The sequence below is a fragment of the Colius striatus genome, chromosome 2, assembly GCF_028858725.1.
Source record: "Colius striatus isolate bColStr4 chromosome 2, bColStr4.1.hap1, whole genome shotgun sequence".
Lineage (NCBI taxonomy): Eukaryota > Metazoa > Chordata > Aves > Coliiformes > Coliidae > Colius > Colius striatus.
Window position 1 is genome coordinate 99,095,332 of NC_084760.1, and position 14,442 is coordinate 99,109,773.

Sequence of the window (14,442 nt, forward strand, 5' to 3'; positions counted from 1 at the left end):
TGCCTAATTATGCAAGTAGTCTCTTCCCATCATAGTTCTCAGTAGTGCAATCCAAGCCCCAGAAATCATGGTAAGTGAAACAGATTTGGGGATATGTTGCTGTCAGTAGCTGAATTATTTTTCAGTAATGTGAATGCCACAAGATACTTCAATATTATTTTTAATGTAATTCTCAAAGAGGCCTCAGGAATCCTTTTTTTAAATAGCAGCCTGACATGGAGCAGAGTATGCTTAGCAAGTTGTGACAGAACAATCAAGAGCCATCAAAAGTGAATATTTCTGCCCCAGTGATTATTGCAGTCAGGACAACTGATTTTGACTGATCCTACACAAAAAGATGACCAATGGGTTTGGGATGAGGAGTCCATGTGCAGGAAATCCTTCAGTGGAGACTAAGAAGAAGAGTCAAGAATCAGTTTAATAAAAAGGACCAAATTCTGCTCAAGCAGGATACAATTTCGTTGCCAGAAGATCACTAGGGCAAAAAGGCTAGGAAGATTAGCTGATCAAAGAACTGGGACTACTTTCAGGACAAACTAAGATATTCTTAGGAAATCATCATTTTCCACTGATGCAAGAGTTTCTGTGTCTCAGGAGTACAACATGTAAATTTGAGAAATGATTTGCCTGTTTTTTTAAAGGCATTACCTCTGAGGAGCATAAACAGAAAATGTTAATATCTCACTGTCAAAGGATCAGTGGGAGGAACACACCTAAGCTACAGGACACTCTATGACTTCAGGGACTTGCTGAACCTCTCATTGACTCATGAGGTCAACAGTCTCCACCTGAAAGTGTACCTCAAGCAGCAGACTTAGGAAAAATGGCTAGTGATGATGGAGAGCCAAGCATAACAAGGAGCTTGCAGATATATCTGTCCCTTCTTGACTATTCTACAGTTTAGAGCTAAGAAATACTGATTGAGGTGGGCATATACCTAGGGAGCACTGTCAGAATGAGTCATAAATCCAAGAGAAATTTTCCTCTTATGTGGAAAATAAATGCAGGTCAAAACTCAGGTAGCTCTTACCTGAAGTATCTGTCAACAGTTTTTTTTGTGGTTCATCCATTGCAGGTGTTTCTTTAATCCTGAAAGCAGGAATCTCACTAGCCACTGTTGAGGGTGGTAGATGATTGGTTTTAACATTCTTGACCCTATTCTCATTCTTTGATTCAGGCTCATGCTCTCTTCTTTTTGATTTTGTGAGACAAAATAGTGACTGCTGAAGAGAAGAGTGAGTCTTGCTCCCTTTCAGCCTGACAACCCCAGTGCTGGAATCGCTGCTACTTGTGCTGCAGGAGGGAATTTGTTGTCTTGAGATCACTTGAGTATCTTTTTTCCTTGGAGGTGATCTGCTGCACTTTCTGGTAGATATTTTTTCAGTTCCACTTGGCTCACTGCTGGCATAATCACCATCAGAGAGATCTGAATGTTTGTCAGTATCGTCTACTGCCTGAGGTCCATGCTGGGAGTGATACTGTGCATGGTGAGATTTGGAGTCATCATCACTGTTGGAGGATAAGCAGCTTGACTCACAGGACAAAGATGCAGTATGCCACATTGGGACAGCTGTACCCTTCCTTTGCCACTTCTTCTGCAAGGCTGAGGATGAGCTTCCTTTCTCCACAGCCTCAGGTGAGCTACATGTAATCTTTACTATGTTATCATTGAACATCTTAAAACCAGTATGGATTTGTCTTTTGCTTTCTGAGCTCTGGTCCCCTGAAACAAGTTTCTCTGGACATACCTGAACCCTCTGCTGATCCTGTGCTAATGCAGGGCCTGCACTCCACTCTGTCTTCTTGATGCAATCTGTTTCTAAATCCTGAAGTGGAGAATGCTTTTGCAGGACTTCCAAGGGGCGGGTTGCTCCCTCTATGAGATAACCCTTCAGAGGTTGATCCACCCTACCTATGTCCCTTTGCAGTGTACCCTCCACAAGTCTTCCATCAGTTCTGCCTGCTTGCCCTAGAGAATCTGTATGGTGAGTCTCCCTTTCCTCACCAAGTCATAGGTTCATTTCTGTTACTGTTTCAGGACACAGTTGCAGGATTTCAGGCCATCTTCTCTGTTGCGAGTCAGTAGGATTTTCTTTTACATCTTCATCTCTCATGATAACTTCTTTTTCTTCTGCACTTTGCTCAACTACTTTTGCTTCACAATCAGTCTGAGCTTTTATCTCCCACTCAGCTAAAGCATAGTCTGCTTTTTTTTCATGTGTACCCATCTGCATGGAGCTACTGACCTGCAGATTTAACTGAGAGCATTTCCCATGCAGCATGCCTGCATCCACCTGACCAGGCTGGGAAAAATGACCCCAGCAGGATAGAGCAACTCTTCTGGAATATTTGTTATCTTCTTTCAAAGGCTTCTGCTTATTATTTTTGAACTTTGCTGTACCTTCTTTTCGTTTCAGAAAAGCCTTCTGAGGTGCTACTTTTGCCTTGCTCTGAAAAAAACACCAAAAATCTTGGCAACCATAGTCTGAGAATCATTCTCCAGAATGAAAGATATTTGTGATGATCAAAAAGGCTACGACATAAGAAGTCTTAAAGACCCTGGCTATGGATAACTGAGTATAGTAGTTACAGTCCTGAGACTAGAGGGAACATAGGAGGAGTTTTAGAAACAGTTGTTATGTGATGCCTCCATTAACTCATTGGTAAAGTCAGATGGTTAAGATGGTGCTAAGTGTTTATATGACCAGAAGATGAGAATACTTCTGTCTGCATTTGTTTTTAAGGGAGGTTTCAGTGTTTTTTACAAAGGCACACAGGAATATTAATTTGAGATGTTGTTATGCTGGGGAGACATAGGGAAAATTCCCAAGTGATGAAATGTGCATGTTCCAAAGTCAAAAAGCCTATCAAAATGCTGAGTCTGACACCTAGAGGTGTCAGACATAAACTCATCTCAAACAGCAAGCATTACTGTACTTGGCCCTTGCACAAAAACTATTTGGAAGTGCTCTCATTCTCACATCAGTAGCACATGAGAGACTGCACAGTCCACTTATTATGAAATAAACTAACAGAATCCACCTTGAGGTCTAATTTAGAGAAGTCTATTGAGGCTCTGACACTATGACCCAAAAAGTATGTGTAAAGAGAGGAATCCAATGGGAAACAGTGAGGAATATGACTGTGACCGAATAATACTTTTGGGAAAAATCTTTCAGTATCATATGAAAGAACAGTGCACTGCCATGCAGTGAGGCAAAACAGAGTCTGCTCAGTACCCAAATCCATGACAACTTGTCAAAAACAAAGTAAGTGCACCAATGGCACAGTACCTGATGCTCCTTCTGCAGTTTTTCTGTGAGTTTTTTGTTTACTTTGGGTTGCTGTTGAACAAATTCTTTAGAAGTCTTCTGTCTAATACCAATTGCTGGTCTGATTGGTCTAGTCAGGAAACAAGAAGGTACTTATTTATAAGTTTCTTCAAATAGGGTTTTTTTTCAATAATTCTCATGTCTCTAATGTTGTGGTTAGAACTGAAATGTCTGCAGTTTCTTAAAACATGAAGCATATTAATAAAAAGCCCACTATTACGTGACATCTAAGACTCACTTTAAAACATACTATCTAGACTAAACATTAATTATGCTTCCAGCAAGCAGCATTTTTTTGGCTGCCATCAGTCTCTCCTTAAAAATAGAAAATAGTCAAAAGGAAAAATATTTCAGGCATTTTCTCCAGACTATAGCTGGTTACAGTCACAAAGAACTCACTATCTCTCTGACAAAGTGGTTTGAATTAGCTGGTGAAGAGTGACAGAGGAGAAAAATAACGTCTATAGTGTTGTGAAGGGACAAATTGAATGCTGACTCAAAATGAAGCATAACACAGCATACACAAACATATTTCATTGAAAATGTACTTAAATGCAATTTAGCCACTAATAATTTCTACTGAATATTAAAAATCTCACTTTTAAGAGAGGTTCTGGTTGCGCAGAACATTACTCCTCTTTCTATACTACATCTCCGCCTAAACCTAATCTGTAACACAGATTATCTTTTTGTTTGTCAGTCTGGCTCTGACTATCAGCACACACCATGGCCTAATAGGATTAGATTTGTACAGTAAAACTGTCATTGTTGAGGACACAACATTAGACAATATGCATTCCAGGGATGTTTACTTCAAAGCGACTAGAGCCGGGTCCCATAGGCAAATTGTCATGAAGAGCTGGAGTGCATTCTCTGTTTTTAATGTCATCCAGCTCATGCTAAGGGCACAATGTGAACCAAAGCACAAGTCCCACATGGTTAATGCACTAAAACACACTCATGATGGTTAGTCTCAGGCTGTACTTGCCTAGAAGTTTGTTGCTTCACCTTTAAACTTGATGGAAGGCTCAGTGTGTCAAAAATGCTGCTGCTTCGATATGCATCAGCCAAGGAAAGGTAACAACTCTATGAGCATTTCTTCTGTCACTAATGCCAACCTACCCATTCTTGCCTAGCCGTGAGCAATCCCTCAGTGTGCTGGTACTACTCCTTTTGCAATGCAGTGATAAAACAGACCAGAGAACCAATCCAAGTTAAAAGTTGCATTTGTCATCTCTCCAGATAGTTTTAACAAGGATTACTTTGCTCACCTGTTCATTATATAGGCACATAAAAATTGATCTTGGCACAACTGAAGAGGCAGAGCAAGGAAAAAGTGAACAAGCTACTCCTCAGACTGATTCTGCCATCACAAACAGATGGTCAATGTCACAACAAAAGATGCCATCTCCCCTTCCAATTTTTGCCTTACTTCTGTATTTTGAAGATCTACAGCTACCTGAACAGGGGTTGTTATGAGGCTGGGGTCAGTCTTTTTGCTCCAATAATGAGTTATAAGACAAGAGGAAATGGGCTCAAGTTGCCCCAAGGGAGGTTTAGATTGGATATTAGAAAGAACTTTTTCATCAAGAGACTTGTTAAGCACTGGAATGGGCTGCCCAGGGAGGTGATGGAGTCACCATGCCTAGAGATATTCAAAAGACATGTAGATGAGGTGCTAAGGGATATGTTTTAGTTTAGTGATGGGCCTAGCAGTATGAAGTTAGTGGTTGGACTTGATTATCTTAAAGGTCTTTTGCAAGTGTAATGATTCTATAATTCTATAATTCTATGACCATAGTTGCAAAACCATTTCATGTAAACTGGTGAAACTGGCATTTTATTTTATAGAAGCAAGTCAGCTGCCAGCTCCTGTCCAATCTCTGCCCATGCATACCTGTCACTCTCAATCAAAGGAAAGAGCCTTTGTATTGCAAACACATACAGTATGTGTACAATCAAGGAAAACATGCTTTTGTAGCTTGTTTTGACTGATTAAGATAATTTCTCACCTGTCTTCTATGTTTCCAGTCTTCATCTCCTCCTCTATGCCAAAGGGAGATTGAGGAATGTCCTCCTTTACTTGTTCTCTTTGTTCTTCTTTGACAGCAGAAAAAGTTTCAGGGAAACTCCTTTCTTTTAATTGACTCTTATCTAAGCAGCAGGAAAAAGGTTAATGAAAACAAAGACTTTGTAGAATGAATAAGTGAACGATAAACACAATAAAATCAATTAGAAATGTTTACCTTTTCAACAACAGATGCCATATTTTGAGTTTTCAAAGCAGTTCTAGAATGCAATACTGAATTAAATAGGTGGAAGGATGCAACTCATGAAAAAAAAAAAAAAGAAGCTCCTGTTCCTCAATTCTAGTTCCTGGAAATAATGAAAGGGCAAATAATATGATTTGCAGTCCTTGTCTCTAGAGACTTGTAATGCTTGGTTAACGTGTTTACTGCAGAACCTTTCAATGGAGACACTTTGCTACACAGTGTCTGTAACCATGTGCTCTGCAAGGCAGTTCATTAAACAGTTTAACGAGCAGTATTTGCACATATGAGACTTGCTAACAGGGCATTTTCTATTCTATTTGACAAAAGTACAAATTTGTAGACCTTCCTCTTGAAGATTACTGACTCTCTTCGCTACAACAAAAAGGCTCCTAATTCATATCATCTTTTTTTCTAAGTGTCAGCTAATGAGGACTTCTCTTAACTCAAGTTAGATCTGTCAATTGAAACCAAAAGCTTTTACTGACTCATTCATACTACACACTGTTGTTGTAACCAGGAACTACATAGCTCACTTTGTCACATTAATACACCTAGTGCTATTGAAATCCTCTGCAACATGCTGCAAGGACTGTCTAGTTATGTCTTTCCCTCAGCCTTTCTCAGCTCCATACCAAAAATCTCCAGTCTGACAGCAGACAAACAGTGCTGTTTCTGCAGCCTTCTCGCCTTGCACCAGAATATAGATGAGGAGGCAGAGGTGAAAGAGCATGTTGACAGCAGCAAGGGACACAAAACTTGTGCTGGGTTGTCTCCAGAATGCTCTAATAGGAGAGGTGCCCTAGCACTGTAATTTTCAACTAGTGATTCCCCAGTGCAAGGTAAGAAGGATGTGTCCAAGCAGCTGTGTAATTTACCTTTGTTTTCTCTTCTATCCTCTTCCTGAGCATCTTCTCTGGAAAGTGTTTTTGTCAGGCTCTCAGTCCACTGAAGCAATGGCTCAGTGCTTATCCCTTTAAATAAGAATGTGAAGTGTTATACAAGCTGTAGATATACTCATGTTTATGCTTCCAGCAGTAAAAATCCACACTCATCGCAACAGTCAGGAAGTTCAGCCCAGTCCTCATGCACACATTCTACTGAAGCATATTTCAAAGGCAGCCGCACTGACCAGCTTCATGTCAGGAGTTAACCTGAGGTACTAAGGCTCTGCACCTTCAAGCCTTAGTTTTACATACAGATAGCAAGTCTAAGTCAGCACTGCTGTTGAAAAAATGAGCAGTCATACCTTCCCCTGTCCTAATGCATCCTTGCTTTCAGATTCCTGCTGTCCTCACCCTCACACACACTCCATTTATGCCAGCAGTATTTCTGAAGCTCTCTGATAAACTTCACTGGACAACTGACACAGGTTCAGGTTAACCCAACAACAAAATAATAGTGCCAGGCATACTAAAGAGACACGACTCTTTCAGTGAGAGTGAAACTGGTCCTGAGCTGGACTGTAGAATATGTATTGTGGGACTATCTCACAGCACCGTAGTCAGGTCTTGCTATACAAGTTCAAAGGAATCCATGATGCAGATCAGATTTACATCCTATTCTTCTCTAAGAGGTTTCTTTCCCACTTCTTTTTATTCCACTTCCCTACATTTTGAAATCAGCTTTTGATTTCTTACAAATTGCTCTTTCTTCTTCCTCACTCTTTGATATCATGCTGTGGAAGGCTACAAAGTATAGCACAGAGAAGACACCAAGTAGCAGCTTATAATGTTTTTCCTCCAAACGATGCAATTCTGCATCAATGTGAGAAACATAAAGATTGCTGACAAAGAGCAGGTCTTCTTAGCTAAAGAAACATGTTCTTTCACGTTTGAAAGCTATATCCACTTCCTACTTTTTATGCTTCTCCCCCTAAATCTGACATATTCCCCATTTCATACAATAGTGTTTCAAATTTAACGACTTTCTGCTCCATTTATATCTACAAGGCCAAATTTCTCTGTCAATATGAGGGACAGGATGATTGTGATTAAAAAAGTTTAAAAAAACAAGTTTGTAATACTTTAAAAACTTTTATAACAAGCCACCATAAAATCAAAGCACCTTCGCCTGACCTGTAAAAAGATCAGTAACAGTCACTAGCAAGGAGAAAAATCCAAAGGATTAGCTTCAAATTTCCAGAACTTGTTACTCACCTGAATCTGAAAGCTGCACATGCTCTCCTGAGATTTCTGAACTGCTCTCATTTGGCATGACTGGTGAAGATCTGCTTTGCCAAGCAGAGCATGTTGCCAAGGGAGAGGTCTGTAAGCACTCTGGGCTCTTAACTTGGGAAGAATTTTCTGATGGGAACTGGACAGGAACGAAAGTAGGTGGAAAGCATGGATGGGGTGGCATCATGGCTACTAGACGAGAAGGTATCCCAGAAGAAACAGAAAAGCCTAACAATAATAACCAGAGAAGAAAAATTAGAGAACTTTAGGACAAATATTTTTCACCAAACCATTGTTGCTTTCATGCTCCCTAGTAGTTTGCATGTTCAGAGTGAAATAAGTAGATTCTTCTTTTGTTATTTCATTTAAGTTGTAAAACTTAAATCTGCATCATTAATTTACATAGTACTCCTGAGCACATTTCCCCTAGGATTCTTTGTCTCTTAGTAGGTAAAAGTTACATATTGCAAAGTATTTCTAAGGCACTTCTCAATACAAAAGTGGGGAAAGTTTTTATTTTAGCTCTGGATGTCTGTTTACACATTTTATTAGAAGACTTCAAAGTGGAAGCCTTCTATTCTGTTCTGTTTCTTGTAGGTAGTAGAATAAACTTTCCTACTTTCTTCTCTAAGTCAAGTACTGGAGTCTGTTTTGCCCAGGACTGTAATTGGCAGCAAGCCCTCCCTGCTCTTGTCTCAATCCACAACATCCTTGGTTATCTTTTTATTCCCATTTCTCTGGGACCTCTGTCATCCTAACGAGTGTGGGGTTGAAGTGGGGGCACCGAGCAAGAGACTGTCATGGTGCTTCTTTACTGGTTGGGCAAAACCCACAACAAACTGACACTTGAAGCCAGCAGAGATGATTTGGTGTATTTATGCAGATCTATTTATGCATGCATATACACAGATTTAAAAGACTAGGGTGTTTTTTTTAATTTTCTTCCATTTTTGTTACACTGGGAGTAGAAGGCAATTAAAAGCCTGCAAGCACTTTCCTGGTGAATGTTGTTTAATTCCACTGTCCAAGCTCTTTTATTATGTTGGCTAGTAACTGCTGTTATATACATTAGTGAGGTAGTCGAAACTTGCTAAAATTTCAATTTCTTTTATGGCAGCCACAATGTAAGATCATATTTCCCTAAAGCCAACTAACAAGTGCTAGATCACAAGGTTTCCAGAGCAGGGGGTGGAGGGAAGGTGAAAGGCTGTAAATTCTTGGTGGTTTTATTATTACTGCTAACTCTGCCTAAAGTAAAGCCAATTGTTTTAAGGTAGAACTTTTTAAGCAGATATTCCTCATGTGACAACTGAAAGAGAGTTTTGGTTATAAATTATTCTGTCTAAACTGGTCAAACTAGGTGACTATGAAATATTTTTGCACATGCATGGAAGGTCAGCAAATTATGTGACTGTCTTTGACTGAGAGGACTTCCTCACATTATGTGTGGTTAGAACACAGGAAGAAAGTTATGAAAACACATGTAGCTTTTCAGCTCTGGAAAGCTATCTGTAAGGCCCCATCAGGCTGCAACTGAACAGTAGCACACAAGGTGCCATTACCTAGTTCTCCTTCTCCTAATTATCCTCTGAGATCTTAGCAAAACGAGACTCTTACAGTTCCTCAATTGGTCAAAGCAGCTTGAAATTAGACTGAGAAACTGACCCTAGGTCAGTGCACAGATGCAGGCAGGGGCTGCCTTAGACTGCTTAGACTTCTACCACATGGATTAGTTGAAGCTGCCTCCCCAGCAGGTTATCTGAAGAAGTAATCCAAGAATTATCTGAAATGAGCAATCCAAGGGTCACTTGGCTCTAATGGATGCTCCCTGCTTGATGTTATGCACAAGAAGCTTTGCTAAAGCCAGGCCAGTGCTGTCACAAATCTACATGATTTCCCTAAATTCTTCTTTCACCATGGAGTCACGTTCTGCGGACAGTGTGGGGTTCCTCTTTTTCTAATTGCTGAGCAGATTGCATTTTCTGGCAATGTCACAGGGTAAAATGAAGTCGTTCAAGGAGCTGTATCATGCTGTGAGGAACAGGCTGTACTATTAAAGGTAAGAGTCTAGCAACAGAAATGGTGTCAACAGTGTTGACAACAGTGTTGATGTTCTTTCTCTTCTTTTTTTCTATGTAAAAGCTGTAAATTTCATGTATAGGTACAGAAAGAATAAAAAGTTTCAGCATTTTTATAATGTTCATCACGATACTAAGATTTTCTCCAGTAGCATTCAAATCTGTACTCTAATAGAAGTCTGTGCAAGAGGTCTGGTATTAAGCACAAAAGTCTCCTCCTCATGGGTCTACTGGAATTTTAACACAGAAAAGTAGAAAGACATGTTTTCCATGGTTTACATCTTGTGTGTAATGTGTTTAAAGAAACCAATGTTTTAGCCCACTGACAAAAGAAGAGCCCACAGCCACTGAAAACAGCTATCAAACCATCTCTCTAAGAAACTGTCACATTTCCCTGCTGGAGTGCAAGCATCAGCAGATGAGGGTGCCACAGTATCAGGAGGGATTCCCCGTGTACCTGGGTTGTAAAGTGCAATCATCTTCTGCTGTTCAGCCACCAGCCTTTGCAGCTGCTCAATCTGCTGCCTCATCACCTGATCCTGCTGCCCTGGAGTCTGAAAATACCATGAAAACAGAGTATCAAACTACATTTCTGCACAGTTTCTGATCAGGAAGAATCACCCTATCTGGACTTCGGGGGTGGGTATTTCTTTAAGCGTGTATTACTTCTAATAAGGAATGTTAACATTTATATTTAAAACTCTTGCAATTTTATAACTGAAAGGGTACACTGACACTGTGCAGGCAGTATGTGCCTTGCCAGGTTTTGCTGATGAGCCTCACATTAGCCAGAATTTTCTTCTGGTCTGTATGCTGAGATTTCCTTCTCACAGAAACCAAAGCACAGATGAGAGAGAATTGCTCATCCATGATTTGCACCAAGAAGGTGTTAGAACAGTATCAGAGCAGATGATACCCTCAGATCAGGCTTCACTGTAAGACTTAAAACTGTGACAGGGTCCAATATTTCATTGTTTGTTGAACTCTGATAAATGGAAAACACCAGTATTGTAGTTGAAAAGCAGTTTTCAAAAGTCAATAACCACAGAGTGCAGATGCAATTAGGAGGAAATATGAACATTGCCTCCACAGAAGTCTTCACTAACATAGAGAAAGGACTGACTCTTACTAAATTTCTGCCACTGTTCCTTAGTCCTTCTGCAGGCAAGGCACTCCCTCTTGCCAATTTGCCACAGGCTTCCAAGTTTCCCAGTTTGTCTTTATTCTCCTACTCATCTGTTTCTTCTGTTCTGTCTGTCCTGGCCAGAAGCCACCAAAGAACAAAGAATGCCCAAGACTCGGTGTCAGATTTTATGATCAGCTGTTGGCAGTTCAGGATATCACAGGATACATTTTGGTCATTAAACTTCATGATCTCTTTTATGTCATCCAGAAAAGAAGTAGCAGATTCCTGAGGCTCAAAGGAAGCTATCTGCAGCTGTAGCCTTACTTACATTAATGCTTTCCCCAACAACCGGGCATGTTTCTTTTCCCTCTGTGTAAAGTACTACAATTTTCATTAGACTGAGAGCTGATGGTGGTGTGAACTCCTATCTGGTTCTTAAGTATCCCCTTGAGAAGGGCAGTGGGAAACTGGATCCCAAGGCAGCAGTCCTCAGCCACAGGAAATTTAGATGGTCCGGGACTCACTGCATTGGCACAGACCAGCTACAAATCTCCTGACATATTACTGAAGAACAGAGGAAGAAGTCAGAAATGGAAAAAAAGATAAAAAAGGAGATGGAGGAAGAGGACTGATAGAAAAACTTATGGAAATGAGAACATAATCATGCCCCACAACCATTATATACATGGGAACGTGGAACCAGAACATGCAACATTTTTCACCAAAGGAAAGGAGACAGTGATAACTATCAAAAAAGAGGAAGAGGAGAAAAATTGTCTCTTGGATAAAGTACTTTATTGCATGGATGCATTAGATCAACAGCATCAGACACAGGGTCACGAGGCACTTCCCAGTAATCGTCAGTAAAGCTTCCTACTTATAGACAGACAAAAAAGTTACTGGCTCTTTCTCAAGAGGCTGTGCAATTATCAGAAATATACAATATGAGGCTATAAATGTCACGATTGTTTAAAGCAAACTAACCTGTTCCATGTTTTTGTAGGTGGAAGAACAGTGGTTCATCCCAGGCTCTGAGGCAGGGAGCAGAGGAGGAGCAAACATTTCCATGGTGTCACTTGCATCATGAAGTCCAGCCTGCGTTACACTGGAAACCAGCTTCCGAGGAAAAAAATCAGACCCAGACAAGTAATACAACTGCCTTGCATATTGAAAAGCTTGATTGTGGTCTGAGTTATCTGTCAAAACATTACCGTTGCCCATCGTACCACTGGCATCTGGACTGTATAAAATCGGACACTGCTTGCTGAGTGACTCACTTGTACTGTTAACACAACCTGGGTATAAAGAAGGTATGGCCTTCTCAGTTACTGTATTGGAAGATGGTACCATGCTTGCCAGATCACTAGTACTCTGCTGTAACAGATTGTCTTCCTCCTTAAAAGTGTCTGCTTCCATGACCTGCTTTCCAAAATCCACGTTAGGCACGTGCAATAAAAGCCACCATGAACAAATATGTCATGCTGACATAGTAAATCTTGTGGTTTGTCTTTTTTTCATTTTCTTTCATCCAGGAGGTTACATTTCTAGCCCCAGATGGTTGTAGTGTATCTTCTGACTTCAGAAACTGTGAAACATGCATATATATTTTTAATATATATAACAGAATATATATATATATAGACATAAAATATTGTTAGGATAAATGTAATACTAAAAAAAAAAATCTGACAGCTGAGATGGTTTATATGTAGTGTGTGGTTCCTCACTATTGAATCCTAAACTCTCAGACAAAGGGGAGCAGACATAAGGCTCTGTTACAATAAAAAACAAACCCCATTCACTACTAGAAGCATTTGCCAAAGTGTCGTGAATGACTTTGTAAATAACTGTAAGTGACTGTAAAGCTGAATCTTCAGCCTTTAAATTCAGAAGAAGTGCTTATTGTCCAAAGGTGACTGCAGAAAGCAAGGAGGAATGGAGATAACAGCATGAAATGGGTGAAAAACCAATACCATTTGAAAAACTCTGAACAAAAACATCTCTGGAAAACTGCCTGATGTTGAAGTAGCTCAAAAGAAGGTTTCTTTCAGAAAGACCGAATAACAGCTCTACGTTCTCCCTGAGACCAGTATGCCTGAGACAGCTGTGCAACACAAACACTCTGCTTTCCCCTCTTTAGGCATTTGGCTCCAGTCCTTCTGAGGCAAGGGTCAGGCATTTGCTACTTACCTTAAAAAAATGAGATGGGGGGCCATATCTCAGCAACTGAATTTAGTGAGCTTCCCCATCGTGTCTGCTACAGGAGGATTCAAAGGTAGTTTATTTGCACTCTTGGAGAAGTGTGGAGTCTCCAAGAACTTAAGAAAATCATTTAACGTCTTCCTCCTACTGTAATATAAGCAGATTGCTTACTCTGTATACACACCCTACCAGGTTCAATATCTGTTTTGACAGGTCCATCATGTGTAGCTAGGAAACGTTACATTGTTTGCAGGTTTAAACTGCCTTTAGAGTAATCAACAGTTCCACTGGAAATGTTTTGGAAATCTAAAAATCTAAAGTAATAGAAATCTGGGCTGTCTGGGCAGATTCTTGTATACTAAAATAAGAACCCTACAGAATGGTTCTCCAATAGGAGTGGAAGTTAAAAAAAAGGAAACAGATGGACTGGACAGGGACAGATCAGAAAGGATGGGCTAAGAAATCACATTTAAAGGGAAGAGTAGTGTCCATCACCCTACATTGCAATTCCCTCTGAAGCCTAAGAGGAAACAGCTAATTCCTATCTCCCTATTAACTTTGCTGCCAGCAGCAGTATTGGTTGCATCTTAGTATTGCACAGGACATGATAATTTGCTTCTCCCACAGATCCTCACTTCAGGTGGAACTCAAGTGGAGCTGAAAGTTCAAACATGGAAGTAATTTTTCTGACTCTAACAAGGGAGCCTATGAGTGACTAACTTGATAGTATCAGCTTTTATTCTATTATAAATAAAAAGAAATTCCAATAACTCTGCCACAGTTGATTTTCTTCATCAGTTTAATATATTGTAAGCTCAGGAAGGTGGGGGAGCATATTTAGCTGGTAGCTGACTTTAGTTTGGATAAGAAACTGAACACTGAAACTTGCTCTGTCAGGAACCTTTTCAGTGTTTGCTTTCTCATTGTTGTGGATTGCCAGGGAATTAGCAGGTAAACAGAAGCCCTCAGCCATAGCCTTGATCCCTGCAGTTCCTCATGGACTGAATCATTCAATCAGTGCCACACAAAGACTTCTCCTCTCCAGTCAACAAAGTAGTTTCTCGGCAAATAAGGCCAAAGCAGCCAAAACTGCTCCCTGTGAGGTAAAAATAGCTGTGCACAGAGCATCTTAGCAGCCATCAAGAGCAAACAAGGAAGTGTGGTACAGGTTGATCATCATCTTGTAAAGTGTTTACAGGGGTTTATCTGTTATAGCAGATTTTTTTCATAAAGACCAACATGTTTTATCTCAGGAAA

General features: G+C 40.2%; 1 protein-coding gene across 1 annotated transcript in view; it reads right to left on the reverse strand.

The window, feature by feature from the left end:
* The window catches only part of LOC104563320 (centromere protein J), a 33,178-nt gene extending 20,974 nt beyond the window's left edge, over nt 1-12,204 (reverse strand). The window contains 7 exon segments of the mRNA XM_061989643.1: nt 1,031-2,450; nt 3,294-3,402; nt 5,345-5,486; nt 6,481-6,576; nt 7,762-8,007; nt 10,315-10,411; nt 11,968-12,204. Coding sequence (XP_061845627.1) covers nt 1,031-2,450; nt 3,294-3,402; nt 5,345-5,486; nt 6,481-6,576; nt 7,762-8,007; nt 10,315-10,411; nt 11,968-12,204 — 2,347 coding nt within the window.
* Nucleotides 12,205-14,442: the final 2,238 nt, after the last annotated feature.